The sequence below is a fragment of the Rhopilema esculentum genome, chromosome 10 (assembly GCF_057945365.1).
Source record: "Rhopilema esculentum isolate cy_ngs chromosome 10, ASM5794536v1, whole genome shotgun sequence".
NCBI lineage: Eukaryota > Metazoa > Cnidaria > Scyphozoa > Rhizostomeae > Rhizostomatidae > Rhopilema > Rhopilema esculentum.
The window spans coordinates 1,683,529-1,702,083 of NC_142824.1; the positions used below are offsets into that span (position 1 = coordinate 1,683,529).

General features: G+C 36.4%; 2 protein-coding genes across 2 annotated transcripts; one reads left to right on the forward strand and one right to left on the reverse strand.

Moving 5' to 3' along the window:
* Positions 1–3,751: 3,751 nt before the first annotated feature.
* On the reverse strand, positions 3,752–8,249 carry LOC135686284 (uncharacterized). Its single transcript, XM_065202489.2, has 6 exons — positions 7,821–8,249; positions 7,497–7,598; positions 7,170–7,307; positions 6,636–6,698; positions 6,247–6,388; positions 3,752–4,649 (listed from the first exon to the last, which is right to left on the reverse strand). Exons 1-6 carry the CDS (start codon positions 7,899–7,901, stop codon positions 4,570–4,572), a joined length of 606 nt encoding a protein of 201 aa, XP_065058561.2. The 5' UTR covers positions 7,902–8,249; the 3' UTR covers positions 3,752–4,569.
* Positions 8,250–8,477: 228 nt separating this feature from the next.
* Positions 8,478–18,356, forward strand: LOC135690311 (52 kDa repressor of the inhibitor of the protein kinase-like). Its single transcript, XM_065207830.2, has 2 exons — positions 8,478–9,890; positions 11,069–18,356. Exons 1-2 carry the CDS (start codon positions 9,679–9,681, stop codon positions 14,307–14,309), a joined length of 3,453 nt encoding a protein of 1,150 aa, XP_065063902.2. The 5' UTR covers positions 8,478–9,678; the 3' UTR covers positions 14,310–18,356.
* The last annotated feature ends 199 nt before the right edge of the window (positions 18,357–18,555 follow it).

Below are 18,555 nucleotides of genomic sequence, written 5' to 3' on the forward strand. Positions count from 1 at the left end.
TCGCCCTTTTCATGCTAGAGAAAAATCCAACGTTTAAAGAATGACTGCGTGAGGGAGCTGCATAATCAATTGTAGGTGACGCTTGTTATAAAACATAGCTTGCCTGAAGGTTTGAACTGTTTTCCACTTAATTTTTTTTCTGACTGTCTAAATTTTTCTGTCTTGGCTGAAGTAAGAGACCTAGAAGAGCAAAGAGACTCTAACCTTATTACTACAGGGCTTTTTGGACCCTTGTATTCATTACCCAGGGGGCTCATTATGACCATCTTTGTAACTCTAATTAGAAGAGAGATAAAGGGTTGAAACTATCTATTGTCCTGAGTTCTACAGCACAATAGATATTTACAATATCTATCGATTGATGGGCCACTGATGGTATTTTGAAAAATAGGCTGCTGCCAATGACGTCATATAAGCTTAAAACAAGAAAAATAAGTTTTACTGACTATTTTCGAATATTAACATATTTATGTCGTATTTTTTAATTCCAAACCATTAGTTTAGGACCAAACAACTTTCTGTAATAATTAGATTTATCTCAAACAGTAAATTTTGAGCTAAGAAGGCAATTTAATTATTTTCCCACGCGCAGAAAAGTTAGAAAATCACATTCTGTATCAATTTCAAGCCTTTCTTTAACATATCTTATGATCTGAAACTACAAAAAATTCAAAAATTGTAATTCCACATCATAAAATTTGATGACGTCATAATAAAAAAGTTTTCATTTGCAAAATCAATTAATATATAAAATTTCAAAGCTCTCTTCAAGATAAATCTAAAGGTATCTTTTTCTTTTATGTATGTACAATATTTAATATGTCAATGCAATTTAAAGATTTTTAAACCTGATAATCAAGGATGACGTTTTGGAAAAAAGTATTTTTAGAATCCCTGACAATATTTAGGAAAAGTCAAAAAATTTCAATGTTATATCGACCATGGTCTTAGATCTAGAGCATGTTAAATATGCCGCGGGCACTCTAGGTAGGCACGTAAAAACTGGGGTGTGGGGGGTGTGACACCCCCTAATCTTTTATCCAGTCGGAAAATTTGAGGACAGTTGGAAAATTTAAAGCTGTTGGTAGAAAGCTACGTTAATCGGAAAAAATTTGAGTCATTCGTGAAAACTGAAGTTTTGACTCAAATGACCTTGTAGACTGTAGCTCAAAGAGAAGAGAAAATAGTTGTTTGGTTAAAGGCAACCCTAAAAAGAATGAGAGGTGACGTTTAGGCCCTCATACAAAAATGGAATTGACAAAATTTTGTAGATTTCTTTCAAACATGCCCGAATGCCATTTGGTGAAAGCTCTCAATGAAACATCTATTTTTCGCTTTCGACCGATATAAAAGAACTGCTGATTAGTATTTTATAGACCAGAATATGAGTGGATTTTAAAAGATGCAACGCGACGAATATTTTTGCGCTGGAAATTATTGTCCTCCCCCCCCCCCAATTAAATCTGCAGCATTATTACTGAATATTTAATCACAATAACCTGTGAATGTCAAATTCTGATTTTGTTATGTAAAGCTCAATATATGCTTCATTTTCATGTTCAATGAACGAATGTAGATATTTGTATACAAATGGTATTCGTATAAGAATTAGGAGTTCACAACGAAAACTGAAAAACTTTTGCTGGTTAACAGAAAGTTTTTTTAATAAAAATATTCACCATATCATCAATGGAAAAGTCTATCTATGCTATGCAAGTTATTCTAGAATGGCAAGTTAGTGATATTGATATCATGCGGCCAAAAGTTTTCTGCGAATGGGTTAGATACATTTGGCGATTTTGTGGCAGAACCATCTACTATTTAGGGCAAACGTATTATGGTAACCTTTTATGAAACAGAAACGGACTGGCACCTAAATAAGGGCTCTGAAATCTGGAAATTTCGAGGGCGAGTAAAGTGAGCGAAAAATGGAGGTCAATATATTTTCAGCCCACAATTTATGTTTTTTTACTTTTTTCATAATAGGTATACCAGCTGCTACCATCTTACATTAACGATTGATCACAAGAAAGGGATCTTTAAGACTCCTTCTAAGACCTTTGAACTGAGGTGTTCTTTTTTTGCAGGCTACAAAAATGAGACTTGCAACATTGTTCAGCTTGGTTGCTTTGGTCTTGGTTGCTATCGTTACCGAAGCGAGCGCTTCCAACAGCGTCGACCATTTTGACACTGATGCTGCAGAGATAAGTCCTAATGATAACATCGAAAGTGATCTCGAAGAGGAGCACGAGAGGATCAAAAGGAGCCCAGGGTGGAGGAGGAGATTCCGTGTCAGAATCAGAAGACCCATCAGGAAAATTGGTCGTGCTGTTAGAAAAGTGGGTCAGGGGGTGAAAAAGGCTGCTCGCAAAGTAAAAGCGGTGGTTAAGAAAGTTGCTTCGAAAGCAAAGGAAGCTATCAAAAAAGCCGCTGGAAAATTGAAGACTGCTTGGAAAAAAGCGCGCGACAAGACCAAGTCAGCTCTGCGAAAAGTAAAAGATAAAGTAAAAAGTATAGGAAAATTGCCTGTAAAACTTGCAAAGAAGCTGAAGGACAAATTGAAGGAAAAAATTCTACGTAAGCTCGCCAAAGAAGAGGGGGATGAAGTATCCGAAGAAACCACTGTGCCAGAAAGCTGTGATGCAGATTGCAAGTTTGTCAGGGAATGTCTCAAAGTAGTGGAGCTGTTCAAGAGGTCTTTTTGTGCTTTTTACACATTGAGACGAAAACACAACGATTTCATGGTAGACAGAAATCTAAACTCAACTTTAGCACTGATTATCAACGACATTATCATAGATTCGTTGAGTTTCTATTCAGAGCTGTCGAACGTTTTACGACTTTTCTACCCAAGCATGAAAATTGAGGACCGAAAGTCTCTTTCAGCTAGGTGCAGCAAAGGAATGATGCCATGTGTTCCTGGGCCTGCTTCCACTGGAGAATTCCACAAGCTGAAATGCCTAAAACCATGCTATGGTTTCACAGGGTGTGCTGCAAGTGACAAGGAACTTATGCAAGTGGTTGATAAAGCAGCAGCGAAGTTTAGACAAGAGATTGAGCGTGCTTTGAAACTGATCGAGTAAAGAGTACATTTTCAAACTTTCATCTATACTAATACTCGGTAATAATAATGTTTTAGGTGATACTTAACAGATCGGAAAGAGTGTGTTTTATGCTCATTCACAACAATCTACGGTTAGGTGCGATAGGAAAATTTATGCATAGAAACTCTGGGATCTAGTAGCCTATATCTCAAATGCTGTTGTTCTATTGTGCCCGTGCTTGAAATATCTACTTTCTACAGTGGGGTTCTGGAGGCTGCACCACTACTAACACAAAGCTATTTGTAAGTCACTGGATATTGAAGAGGTAGCATTAAGATTGAATTTTACCTTAAGTAAAATCTTAGCTCAAACAATGGTGCTGATAATTCTATATTTCCTATGGCAATGGAAGAATCATGGGAAACGTTAAACGAAGGTCTCAAGAACATAATTCGTAAGAAGGTAAGAAGGAACGTTAGAAGGACATTTCTACAGAAACCCCAAGACAAGGGGAAACTGTTCAACATTCTGTAGAGATACAGAGGAGGGTCTAACAGAGATTTTTAGGGGGTGTCACATCCCCTCCACCCTGTCTTATCCGTCCCTGGCTGTTATAGAATTGTTGTATTGCCCATTCAACAAAATCAACCATTTTCTAGTTCCAAGAAACTTTCACAACAGATCGAGAAAAAGGAAAAGACATAATATTCAATTGCATAATGAAAAATTTCTGCCAATATGAAACTTTCGAAATAAAACTACAAGGTATTCAATAAAAACTGTGAACTTTCTAAAAATCATGTAAATGTTTAACAACTAAAACTGATAAGTAAGAAGACCTGACTGAAACAATGTCAGACGCAGCAAAAAACTTTTAAAATAGCTGCAAATAGCAAACTTCAGCACAACAGTCATGAAAAGTGAATGACAAATACCCTGTGAAAATTTAGTTTGCAGAAGAATACATATAAATATTATTTTGAGCATATATTAATCCTTCCTATGAAATTCTTAAAATCTCTTAATCATTTGTAAATACTATACATCCAAGAATTTGTATTGAAATGTTGAAAACAAGACATTTGTGTTATACACAACTAATAACCAGCTGCTATTACATCAACTGCTCTGATGGAGCTCATAATTGCCAAAAAACACTATTATAATTAACAGTCGGGGGGAGGAGGCATTCAGCAAGTAAAGATAGGGGTAATAAAAGCTTTTTCCTTTTACTAATACAAATGGAATGCATCAAAAAGTCAAAATGTTACTTAACAAAGCTACATAATGCATGCATATGCATATATACTATGTACAAGATATAATATGTGAAATTCATATTTAAATTTATACATTATTACTGGCCAATAATATGACATCTGTTACAGATGTTATTCATAGAAAATAACATTAATATCCATCATTTAACATGTTCTTGAATGTGTCAAAATTTGTATAGAAAAATTCTACATTCTTTGAAACAAATACAGTTTTAAACTAATAGTCAAATATAAGTTTCTTCAATCTACTTCCCATTTTGGTGGACGATTTCTGAGTAAGGAGGAGGGGGCTCACTATGCCGACTTTGTTGGTTACTTGGATTAGCTGAAATATACAAATACAGCACTAATCAGATTCCTGTGAATATATCTTGATACTTGAAAATGGCATTAGCAATAAAGTTCACAAAGCTGTAAGATTATTGAATTAACTTCAAGAATTAATGGCTGTACAGATTCCAAACTATGAGTCAATCTGTGCTGAATCCATAAACAATAAAAAATTGAATGCCACGGCACAAGAGGGCTAGAATAACACATTCAAAACTTTATAAAAAGGATGTCTTATAAAAGGAAACAAAAAGATATGGAATTTGGTCTCAGTTGATTACATGTTTCGATTAAGGCTATCAATAAAAAATCCTTTGTTTTTATACAATACCCTAAAACAGGCCTTGCTCTAAGTGAATGAAGGGGCTTCATAAAATAATCTCCTAAGAAACTTTAGGTGCTCTATTAAATGAAACTGCCTTGACAGCATCTTTGGGAGGAGTGCAAAATATTGTAAAAATAGTAGCAAAAAATCAAGTTGGCTCCTTTTTGGCATTGATAATGGCATTCCTCGTGGCAAAACCGTTTTATGTTTTAAAGGGGAGTGGGCAACCAGTAGCCTTTGCGGGCGTAAGCTGGGAAGGCGGCCATTTTCGTGGTCCATGAAAATGGTGGAAAGCTGTTAGCACAAGCTGTGTGCAAAATGAAACTAAATAGAAGCTTTCCAAAACGATCTGAAGCACTAAATTGATGCCAGAATTTTCCCATTGAATTCTCCTTGCCATTTTTGTCTTGCATAGAAGAACACAGTTGGAAAAACAAAACAAATGCGAGCGCGCAAAGGCTGCTGGTTGCACAGGCCCCTTTAAGGTGCTCATTAAAGCCTGGTTCACACCGGTGAGAATATGATATTCTCACTGAGCGAAATAAAATTTTCCAGTGAAACTATTTCAAACCGGAAACTGTTCTAGTTAGAACACAGAGTTTACATTGGGTTATCTCACTCAATGAGAAAAATGACTCAGATTTTGTGAAATGGTGGTGATTCTGATGACAATTTTGAAGCTGCAGCCTTTGCTCTTGCTTTAGTTCAAAGATCTCTAAGGTCTTGTTTACGTAAACAAAATGGAAGATTTGGGTTTGGGATATTTTTAGTGTTCGAAAGCAGCATGATCAGTTCCATAAGTTTCGCAGCAAGAAATGCACTTCGTGGACAAATGTCGCATTTATCTGTTTTTTCCATTGCTCCTCTCTCACTAGTTCAGGATTGAATCATCTTGAAAATTTTTATGAAGGATAGTGAAATGACATTGTTTGAAAACAAGGAGAAAAATGCCATTGTTCAGAATGATACAGTGCAAACGATGATGATTCAAACATCATAAAATGTGTTGGCGCCACAGAGAATAGCATTCTCCTTCGTTCAGTGAGAAAACATTAAGGTTTTCACACCAATGAGATAGCAGCTACGTTCACTGAAAAGTCAGTGAGAATATTGTTGTATCGCTGGTGTGAACCAGGGTTAAATGGCTCTCCATGGTTGTTTTAAGGTATGCTTTTCAGGTGCTCACGCTTCATCGAGCACCTTTTTGGACAAGGCCTGCCTAAGTACCAAATTACATCAAGACAGAGATATGATAAGGCCTACTTACCATGGAATTCATAATACAAATTTTGTGGTATGTTTGGGTATAACACATTGGTGTCTGTAGCTCCTGAAGAATTTGTAACAACTGAAGGAGCACAAATTGTAGGCTCTGGATATGTAACCTCTGGACATGTAGTTGTTGGATACTGAAAGAAAATGATTAGTATAATATTCAAGATTCTTATCACAATGTTAAAGCTTTATATATATATAAATATAAAACTTTCTTTAAAGCTATAATTTTTTCTTAGTCATGAATATATTCTTTTTTAGAATGTAACAGTGTAACATTAGTTGTAAGCTTCTGATTCTGATTCTCAAACGAAGCTTCTGATGTTTTTTTATTGAGGATCTATATATAAATATAAATAAAATATTTAAAGGTATTATTACCAAATCTGGGTTTAAAAGGATTGGAACAGGTGATAGGACTTTTATCCATTGTATCATTTCTTCCTAGAAGGAAAAGCAAAAAAAGTCAAACAAAATGGAGATTAGAAATAAGAGAAGGTATTAAGTACAGGCAACTACATAAATCTTGCAGACAGATATTTACATTCCTTACAGAAAACATAATATTGCACCAGGGACTGCAGAAGTGGGAAGATTGGGTTGCTGTCTTAAGTCCCTACCCAATAATAAAAAACTGCACTTAAAACAAATTATATTTTTCTTGGTCTTTTGCATGTTTATTCCCAAAAAACCTGTTATTTACCTTGAATTAATCCCTGAATTAAGCATGGAGTTAGGTTGGCTTAATGATTAACATCCTTTTCTCTTGCTGAAATACCTAATCTCATCCAGGGAAATAGCCACTCTTCTTTCAGAGTGCTTGCAGTCTCTGCTTTTGTTGACAGGCTGTTAGGCTTCCTCTTTGAAATATTAAGGTTAGCAAGTATGTATCTGATAAATTACATTTAAGCTTACCATTGTTGATGCTTGGACAAACCAAACTGTGCCAGATTTTTGTTGAATTTCAAACACAAACTTTTTATCAGAAAAAGCATCTGATGGTTTTACAGATATTATTGATCCTCTTGGAACAGAATCTATGGGTTCTGGTGCCTGCAAAACAAAAAACAATTTGTCTGAAAAAGCTTGTGACATACTATAACTAATTCTAGTTAGAATGATAAATTGATGGAAGATAACCGCTTTATTAACATTGAATCAATATAAAACCCATTCAAATGTGCTAATAAAAAACAATTTATTACAAAAAGAAATAACAAATAGTAATATTCTTGAACTTACATGTTTTGTTTCAAAATAGTGAACATAGCACTTGTCCAGCTTGAAATACCTCTGGGCCCAGCCAGACCAAAAGTTTCTATACTTGAATAAGGGTCCTTCTTTCTAAAAGACAAATCCAGATCTAAAAAATAGGCCTAGTCATTCAAATGCCAAAAAAGTCAAACAATAGTTATCTTATTATATTTTGTCTTGACAAAATTAAAATATTTGAACAGAGAAAACAGAGATCATTGTGCAATTCAATGAGAAAGGTTATTTCCAAAAACAAGGAACCCAGTTATGAAAATACAAAGGAACTGGCTCGAAGCAATTAAACACACCTACCGTCGGCGGTGTTATAGATTGTCCTAATATATTCCTTGGTACTGCCATTTTCTTTCGACTGAATTTCCCAATTAGACGCATTGGTAGAATCTTTTCGTGCAAACGTCCGTGAGAACAAATAAATGTATCCCTTTGAACCACTAAAGCTGACCGAATTTCCTTGTTTTAAATTTTTCAGCCAGTTCATAAAACAGTCTCACAGATTGCTGGTATATGCTTGTGCTGAAGTTCTCTTGATAATTATTAATTTATAGGTTAGTAACGTTAATCGTTGCTACCTCAAGCTTCGTGTCTTTGCGTTTATAAACCAGTGCTCTGTTGAAACAACCTTATCTATGACAAAAGATCGGGAATTTCCGTGAACGAGTCATTGTAACTTTCCTTATGCCTCCAAAAAGTCCCTAAAAACTTTCCCTTCCCAGAAGAACGGAAGGTGCAAAAATAGGATTGCGTTTATGAATGCGCATGCTCGGCCTCATATTTAGCATTGGCCTCGTTTTCATTCAGTTAACGCTGAAGCTGAGCTATGAGTTAACGTGAGATGAGATAATTCTGAGATGTCAAAATAGTTGAGCCTGACTATGGCCTGAGTGAAAATTCTTTGTGAGCTTTGACCACGGCGCAGAAAATCAACAAATTATACCGAAACATAGGGCTCCAAAAGTCTAGGTCCTGCCTTCATGAAAGAGCAGGACCTGAGGTCCTGCCCAGGGCTGCCAGTTTGGCCTTTTTCAGGCCAAATTTCCTAATTTTGGCCTTTTTAAAAGTTGTTTGGCCATGAAAAAATTTGTTTGGCCTATCCTTTAATTTTGGCCTTTTCCAACAAACAATCCTTGTAATTTTATATAGCTATTGATGTTGTCAAAATTGAACAGCAAGCAGCTGAAAAACACGTCATCAGCATGCCAAATACATTGACCACAGACAGCAGATGCAAAGGTGCAAAGTTTGAATTGGAAATCGCTGCACTAGTTCGTCTCCACAACCAAGACAGAGAAATGGTTAGAAAGATAGATGAAGTCAAATCAAGATGCCATTCAATGCTACTAGAGGCAGCTCAACAAGTTTACACACGGCTTCAAAAGATCACTTCAACGCTCTCAGCTATCTTTACCCATCCCGTATTTGAAGCCAATTTGAAAGAGTGCCCTTGGCCCAGCTTCAGGGGCGGATCCAGACTGACTTACTCGACTTACGGAAGTCAGTCAAAATTTTTTACTCGAAATAATTTTTGATGCGGCAAAAATGATAGACTATGACCCCCAAAACCCATTCTCTCATGTCCCAGAACGGCAAAAATATTTGTTTAACAAGAGGAAATTATGCGGTGTTGATCCATCTTCATATTCTCCATAAATTCATCTCAAATCATCAGATCTATCAGCCATAATATCAGGAATGAGGCATGAGAATGGTAGAAAAATGATCCATCAGTGAATTCTCCTATCAACATACACTGAAGCTCAATGCATAAATCACTAGAACAAAGATGCTAGAGGCAAAACTCGCAAAATGATTGGTAAGTCAGTCGAATAAATTAGGAATCTGCGCGGTCATCTTTTAACAAAGCTTTTCTGCACCAGGCAAAAATGCTATTGTTCCCGTAAGTCAGTAGAGGCGATGTATGATCAATAAGGCCAATTATTTTTACAGGAGTTAGTATGAGAGTTTTCTTGGGGTCCGGACAACGTATGGATTTTAAGACTGACTTCCACTGACTTCCACTGACTTACCAATCATTTGCAGCCAAGCCAAGACAATACCCTCCTGCCCAGCATTTCTGCATCTCAGTACAGCAAATGCTTGGCAGAGGTTTTCGTATTTGTGTCTGAGGAATTAGCTACGTTTCGGATACAACATGGATATTTTAAAGTTAGTTGAGTCGCTAATTGTCTCCAATGACACAGAGAGCCTTCATAGCATTTACGCTGATAATATCAGGGCATCTGGGAAGCAAACATCTATCTCTGTCTCTGCTGCTCTTGGCCTTCCGAGGGACTATGCAGCACAACATTTTATCCCTTGGAACAGACTGGATATAGCAGGAGAAAAAACTGCTTACGCAGGAAGGTATGGTTTTAATATTGAAATTGTTGTAAAACCTTGGCAAATTAGCAACCTTGGCAAGTAGGTAATGCTGGTAGTGGTAGATCTTAGCTAGATAATATTTTTGCCATCCTAACGCTTTTCGGCGGGAAATTTATGTTTAGACAGCAGCAACAACAAATGCATGATTGAGTTTGCTGCTCAAATGGCTGAGGGTCCATTCTCATCTTGTGGGGCCCTTAATTTTTTCAACAAGTTTTGAAAGCTTTGTTTTGATAATAAGATCCCTATTCCAGGGTGCATTCCTTGTAAACCTTATGCCAAAGGTACACCAAGGCTAGGCCAGGTGTATGCCAAGGTCCACTGCCATAAAAATCTAACCAAAAGACTTCGCCAACAGCCCCACCCCATCATAATTCTAAGACAAGTTATTCTCTTTATGACGGTCACATACATATCCACTCATGCTGGTAGGGTTCGGGTCAGGATCTAGTGTACTAGAGCAAGACCGTAAGAAGCAGGGGTGCTTGAGCCCCCAATAATTGTTAAACTGTGCCAGATTTCCTTTATAATAGTGTACTGAATGGAAAGCAATACAACAAGCAGCCAACCCACCCCCAATTTGAGTTTTGTTCAGAAGAGGTATGCTAGTGCATTGGTATCACATGGCAGGCATCATATTGTTTCAGCCTGTCTAAGAAATTATATTTTCAATAGTTTACAACCCATGGTGACAAAATCAGTATTAGAGTTCATAAAAAATTAACAGAAAAAGCTCCCTGCCCCTCAGGTACAATTTCACCAAAATTCCAGTGTGCACCATATGCCAAAAGATGCTTATCTCACAGAAATGCCATACCAAACAACTTAACTTCACTCCAAAGACCTTTAAAATTTACTGCATGGGATGCACCCTGGTCCCCATTCAGGAAACTGCAGCACAAACCATTGACCTCAACACATTGAAGGTCAGATTAAGTCAAATTTTAAAAAGGTTAAAAAGTTGCAGTTTTATTTTAACCTTACACGCATTCAAATACTGTAAGAAGGTGACAAGTGGCATTGTTAGTTATACTACATGACATAAGCCATTTAATGTTATTTTTACTAGGTTCTAGTAGCAAATTTCATTTTGGCTCCCTGGTTGTTTAAATTTGATGAAGTTTCAATTTGGGTGTAATTTAAGCTAAACTGTTGTTTAGGGTCAAGGAGGATGGAAACTGCATGTACAATGCCTGTTCTTTGGCTATCAGTGGAAAAGAAGACATGTCTCATCTACTGAGAGCATTAACATCTGCTGAACTTTACCTCTATTCTGAATTCTATGCCTCTCATCCCCATTTTGCAACACTTCTTGCCTCTGAAAGATCTTCTGCCCTCTTGGAAACTTTCTTTTCTCATTCAATTTCCCATGAAGCAAGTGATTTGCTTACAGGTTTTTTTAAAAATTATGCTGATTGTGTTAAACATGAGGCACTCAAAAACTGTCAGGATAGGAGGTGGAGCCCATTTATTTGCATCATGGCATTATCTAATGTTCTTGGTCTGCCTGTATTTTCCTTTTATCCAGAAACTTGTGGTAGAAGGTATGCTATAAATTTAAGCAATGCAAAAATTTTTCCACGAGATGGTACTTGTCAAAATATTGAACCAATCCGACTACTTTGGTCCAAAGCAGGTGGTGGTAAAAATGACCTTAATCCATCCTTCAAAGCAAACCATATTGTTCCACTTTTCCTGGCAGAGAAGGGCTCTTTACAACAACCTGTAATATCCACTATTGTCCCTAAGAATGAACAGTGCCCAAAATGGAAGCAGCCAGAAAAGCAAGCCAAGATTTCTTTTCCCAAAAAGGTTTCAATTAAGATGCCTTTGGAATCAGTGAATCCAAGAGAGAATGAAACTGTAGAACCAAACCAACTTTCATCAGCATCAAATCTTCAAAATCTGATTGCCAATTTGACAGACATTGGATCTTTTTACCTGAATACTGCTAGTATGACAGATATGGAGAGGTATGAAAAGATGCTTAATGTTTGGAAGCCAGATCCAAAATTTGCATTTCCAAGCAGACAAATTCATGGAAAAAGCAGGAAATTTGTATATTCTTGGCTCATAAATTATCCTTGGCTTGCATACTCGAAGCTATTAGATGGTACTTTTTGTCTACCATGTGTTCTGTTTGGGAGAAAAACTGGTCAAAATGCATCTAAACTGGATAAGTTGATGAAAAGCCCTTTGACAGATTGGTCTTCTGCAAGTTATAGAATTAAAGAGCATCAAAATAAGTCAGAAATTCATAAAACTGCACTCGAAACGATGAACAGGTTTAAGAATGTCATGGAAAGCAAAGAGAAATCCATCGATCTTATTCAAAATGAATCTTTAGACAAAGCTGTGCAGCAAAATAGGTTGAAGATAGCTTCTATTGCCAAATGTGTTCTTCTATTTGCAAGACAAAATATTCCTTTACGTGGTCACAGAGATGATTCACAATACTACGATACAAGTGATTGTGGCAATTTTCAAGCACTTTTAGATTTTCGCGTTGAAAGTGGTGATAGAATCTTGGCAGAACATTTCAAGACGGCTCCCCGAAATGCAACATTCAGATCAAAGACTGTGCAAAATGAACTTATTTCTTGTATTGCAGAAGATGTGAACCACCAAATAATAAAGGAAATCAAGGAATGTGGTCCTTATTCAATTTTAGCGGATGAAGTCACTGATTGTTCTAATCAGCAACAGATGCCTTTGGTCATACGTTATGTTGATGGGAATGGAGATATTCAGGAACGATTCATGAAGTATATAACTTGCGACACTGGAACAACTGGAGATGCTCTGAAAACAAAGATTTTGAATTGTATTACAAATGATTTGAATTTGGATATTATGGATTGCAGGGGACAGTGCTATGATGGTGCTGGTAATATGGCTGGAAAGTACTCTGGTGTTGCATCTCGAATCCTTGAGATTAATGACCAAGCTCTTTTTACACATTGTGCTTCACACAGGCTAAATCTTGCTGTTGCTGCTTCATGCAAACTGCAGTGTATTAAAAATATGATGGAATTTGTTCGGAAAATCGCTCACTTTTTTCATACTCCAAAACGACAACTTCTATTGGAACAGATGGTAAAAAAGCATTTGAAGAACTATTCACATACAAAGCTTATAAATCCTTGCGAGACAAGATGGATTCTTCGCATCGATGCTTTGGAAAGATTTATGGATATGTACATCCCAATATCAGAAGCTATGCGAACCATTCGTGACAACGTAGACGGAAATTGGGACGATTGCTCTGCTGATGCCTTCACCTATTTCTTTGCGCTACAAAGTTTTGAATTTATCATGACGCTGATTATTGCTAGAATGCTCCTGTGCTATACACGTTCAGCAACCATTCAGCTGCAAAGTTCTCATCTTGATTTCATTGAAGGGTTGAAGCAAGTTGACATAACTATGAAGACCTTAAGAACTGTTCGAGATTGTATTGATGCTTACCATTCCTCTTGGTTTAATGATGCTTTGAAAATTGCAGAAAGAATGAATGCCAGTGTTGTCGCGCCACGTAGTTGTAAAAGGCAAGTTTACAGAGCCAATGCTCCAAGTAATGATGTGGAATCTTATTTTAAAATTAATATCGCAATTCCGTTTTTGGACCATCTTCTTCAAGAGCTGTCTAAAAGATTTTCTCCCCAAAATCGCATTGCAATAAAAGGAATTTCCATAGTCCCTGGGATGCTCCGAGCAGAATACAACAACAAAAGTGGCCAAAAGCGAAACTGGAAGGAAACCTTAGAAAGTGGTATGGAAGACCTAAACAATGGAACATATGCTTCTTCTATCACTGATGTATCGTTATCTGATGTTAGGAAAGTGGGGCAGCCAGCACTAACTAAGAAAGCACCAGCAAGCAAAACTAACATTGAACAGAAAGCAGTCACAATCCAACGCTGTGATAAGCTGTGGAAAAAAAATTTTGAGACGTTTTGCAATCAATATGCCAATGATTTGCCTGACATATCCTTCATCTCCCACGAGGTAGACAACTGGGAATCTGCCTGGATAGATGTTCCTGATGACCAGCTGCCTAAAAATATTTCGGACACTTTGAAGATGACCAATAAGATTTCATTTCCAAACATATACGCCTGTCTCAAAATACTGGCTGTTTTGCCGGTAACATCGTGCACTTGTGAACGGTCTGCTTCCTCTGTTAGACTGCTCAAAACATATCTAAGAAGTAGAATGACCTTAGAACGACTGAATGGCCTAGCAACAACATACACTCACCGGGATAAAAAGGTAGATATTGAAAAAGTTATTGATAACTTTGCAAGGAAAAATAAGCGGAGATTAAAACTTGTAAATATTCTTGACACTGATAACAATATGGAAACCATTGATGAAGCTATAGTTTCTGAAATATATTAGAACAGTTATCAGTTTATAAGAATCCCAATGAAGTCATAACAAAGTAACCAAAGTATTCAAGTAACACATCAATTTGTTCTACATCAAAGTGGATCCAAATATCCTTATTAAGTAAAGCACAGGAAAGCACAGTATCCAGCAATGCCATATCTTTTTATCTTTCAATGAAGAACAGTTTCTGAATATATTATTCTTATTAAGTAAAGCACATCAAAGGACAGTATCCAGCAATGCCATATCTTTTTATCTTTCAATGAAGAACAGTTTCTGAATATATTATTCTTATTAAGTAAAGCACATCAAAGGACAGTATCCAGCAATGCCATATCTTTTTATCTTTCAATGAAGAACAGTTCCTGAAGATCATATTCTTGTTTAGTAAAGGACATCAAAGGACAGTATCCAGCAATATAATATATTTTTATCTTTCAATGGATAACAGTTTCTGAATATCATATTCTTATTAAGTAAAGCACAGCAAAGGACAGTATCCAGCAATGCCATATCTTTTTATCTTTCAATGAAGAACAGTTCCTGAAGATCATATTCTTGTTTAGTAAAGGACATCAAAGGACATTATCCAGCAATATAATATATTTTTATCTTTCAATTGAGAACAGTTCCTGAATATCATATTCTTATTAAGTAAAGCACAGCAAAGGACAGTATCCAGCAATGCCATATCTTTTTATCTTTCAATGAAGAACAGTTCCTGAAGATCATATTCTTGTTTAGTAAAGGACATCAAAGGACATTATCCAGCAATATAATATATTTTTATCTTTCAATGAAGAACAGTTCCTGAATATCTTATTCTTATTAAGTAATGCACAGCAAAGGACAGTATTGAGCAGTAGAATGTATTTTTATCTGAACAATTTTTTGGTGGTACCGAACTTGAAAATGGCTTTGAGAAAAGCAAACATTTCATAACATACTTCTCGAAGCTTTTTCGTGTGACACTCCTCAGAGTATAAAACGTCAGAATAATGTTCCGAAAGAACACGATGGAAAATATATACCCAGTTGTGGATCGAAATAGACCAATCAGAAAAATAGAAGCACGTTAGCGCCATATTTTTATCTTTCAATGCAGAACAGTTCCTGAATATCTTATTATTATTAAATAAAGCACAGCAAAGGACAGTATTGAACAGTACAATGTATTTTTATCTGAACAATTTTTTGGTGGTACCGAACTTGAAAATGGCTTTGAGAAAAGCAAACATTTCATAACATACTTCTCGAAGCTTTTTCGTGTGACACTCCTCAGAGTATAAAACGTCAGAATAATGTTCCGAAAGAACACGATGGAAAATATATACCCAGTTGTGGATCGAAATAGACCAATCAGAAAAATAGAAGCACGTTAGCGCCATATTTTTATCTTTCAATGCAGAACAGTTCCTGAATATCTTATTCTTATTAAGTAAAGCACAGCAAAGGACAGTATTGAGCAGTACAATGTATTTTTATCTGAACAATTTTTTGGTGGTACCGAACTTGAAAATGGCTTTGAAAAAAGCAAACATTTCACAACATACTAAAAGCTTTTTCGTGTGACACTCCTCAGAGTATAAAACGTCAGAATAATGTTCCGAAAGAACACGATGGAAAATATATACCCAGTTGTGGATCGAAATAGACCAATCAGAAAAATAGAAGCACGTTAGCGCCATATTTTTATCTTTCAATGCAGAACAGTTCCTGAATATCTTATTATTATTAAGTAAAGCACAGCAAAGGACAGTATTGAGCAGTACAATGTATTTTTATCTGAACAATTTTTTGGTGGTACCGAACTTGAAAATGGCTTTGAGAAAAGCAAACATTTCATAACATACTTCTCGAAGCTTTTTCGTGTGACACTCCTCAGAGTATAAAACGTCAGAATAATGTTCCGAAAGAACACGATGGAAAATATATACCCAGTTGTGGATCGAAATAGACCAATCAGAAAAACAGAAGGACGTGACCGTCATATTTTTATCTTTCAATGCAGAACAGTTCCTGAATATCTTATTATTATTAAATAAAGCACAGCAAAGGACAGTATTGAGCAGTACAATGTATTTTTATCTGAACAATTTTTTGGTGGTACCGAACTTGAAAATGGCTTTGAGAAAAGCAAACATTTCATAACATACTTCTCGAAGCTTTTTCGTGTGACACTCCTCAGAGTATATAACGTCAGAATAATGTTCCGAAAGAACACGATGGAAAATATATACCCAGTTGTGGATCGAAATAGACCAATCAGAAAAATAGAAGCACGTTAGCGCCATATTTTTATCTTTCAATGCAGAACAGTTCCTGAATATCTTATTCTTATTAAGTAAAGCACAGCAAAGGACAGTATTGAGCAGTAGAATGTATTTTTATCTGAACAATTTTTTGGTGGTACCGAACTTGAAAATGGCTTTGAGAAAAGCAAACATTTCATAACATACTTCTCGAAGCTTTTTCGTGTGACACTCCTCAGAGTATAAAACGTCAGAATAATGGTCCGAAAGAACACGATGGAAAATATATACCCAGTTGTGGATCGAAATAGACCAATCAGAAAAACAGAAGGACGTGACCGTCATATTTTTATCTTTCATTGCAGAACAGTTCTTTAATATCATAGAGTCCAGTTTAGATGCGAGGATGGTTGAGTGTATAGAGTTGCGATTCAAGGGTCTGTGCTCCTATTTCCTGACATGAGCAAACTTTCAAACAGTTTGAGGAGAGTTTATTTTTATCTGTATTTCCAGTTGTAGAAATCACGAGGTCTGGTCATATCGAGAGGAAGGACCAGAACACTGCTCGATAAGCATAGCTTCTCAGTCTCCTAAAAACTACCTTTGAAAGCTAGGTAGTTTATAGAAAAATACAAATCGAAGGTGACCGGTTGCCATTTTTAAAATGGGGGAACCTCCTTCCTGGCAGTTATACCAACTTGTAGCTTTTCTTGACAAATAATTTCTAATTATGATCCTTTGGTTTGTAAATTCAAACCAATCCGGATGCCGATTCCCCATTTTTGGTTTTTTTCTCTGTTTCCTTTCTCTCATGGGCTCTGCTCTATCCGTTCCTATCAGTTCTCAGCAAAGGACTCTGCTATGACAAGTTTATCATTGACATTGTTGGAGAGTACTAAAGACGCCACGAGTGATAGTTTTTCTATGAAAGACAGTTGGAATAAAGGAATCAGTGCTATTCTATGGACTCTGTTAAAGAGCGTGCTTTTTTCATCAGTAATCAGACGTTATACCTAAAATCTTTTGGTTAGTAACTCGCGTCGAACGAAGACCACGAAGTACGTACACATTTATTCCTGTTAATGTTTATGTTTTCAAAACTCTTTATACTGTCTGTTGAACTTTTTATATAACTAGACCATTTTCATCACTCATTTTACAAAAACGCCTACCGCATTGTTTGACCACGCCTTTTGACCACGCCCGTTGACCCCACCCTTTGACCCCACCCATGTATGCTTTTGGTCTATTTTGTAAGTCAGTCAGATTTTACTCTGGATCCGCCCCTGCCCAGCTTCCAATGCTGCATTTGATTGAAGAGAGTATGTCCACGATTGACTCCTAATATAGAAGTATATTGCATGTTAACTGGAGTGAAGAATCTGTTTTTGCAAATGGAATTCCGTCAGATGCTGTCAATTTTTGGGTTGGAATACTGGAATATCGCAACCTACTAGGAAATAGTCCATTTTGGGAGCTTGCACATTATGCCCTTTAATGTCTGACAGACAACCCCAATCAATAATGCAGTTGTTGAGTGTATTCTCTCCTTTGTGACCAGAATGAGCACTGTTATGCTAGAAACCATCATACGCATACATACACATTAAGCTTCAACAATAAATGTTGTAAAGGCTTTGTGCCCAGTACCAAAATGCTGTCACTGTTTAACACAGATAACCTTTATCGAACTGTTAGAGCTAATAAAGCCGCTGACGATGAATTGAATTTGTCATATGTGTGAATACGTATTATTAGCAAACACTTAGGCACAATATTACATGCTTATATTTCTTGCATTTATACCGTTCGTTGTTATACTGGTAGTTAACGTTTGTTGTCTTCTATAACTGCGCATGCGTACTAAGACGTCACGGGGCAGACAGCTGATTTAGATAGATAGATAGAAGATAGATAAATAAACTTTATTTACAGAGGATAAACCTGGTTAGCCTAATTACTAATCTTCCCCAGGGTCCTCTCTACTAACTACGCAATAAGAA

Bases quoted from the DNA above. Each gene is read 5' to 3' on its own strand.
- LOC135686284 (XM_065202489.2), bottom strand. From the start codon at position 7,901: ATGCGTCTAATTGGGAAATTCAGTCGAAAGAAAATGGCAGTACCAAGG. The intron at 7,308-7,496 runs GTAAGTTCAAGA...TTTGTTTTGCAG, and splicing joins ACTATTTTGAAACAAAACAT to GCACCAGAACCCATAGATTC. The intron at 6,699-7,169 runs GTAAGCTTAAAT...TTTTCCTTCTAG, and splicing joins TTGTCCAAGCATCAACAATG to GAAGAAATGATACAATGGAT.
- LOC135690311 (XM_065207830.2), top strand. From the start codon at position 9,679: ATGGATATTTTAAAGTTAGTTGAGTCGCTAATTGTCTCCAATGACACA. The intron at 9,891-11,068 runs GTATGGTTTTAA...ACTGTTGTTTAG, and splicing joins AAAACTGCTTACGCAGGAAG to GGTCAAGGAGGATGGAAACT.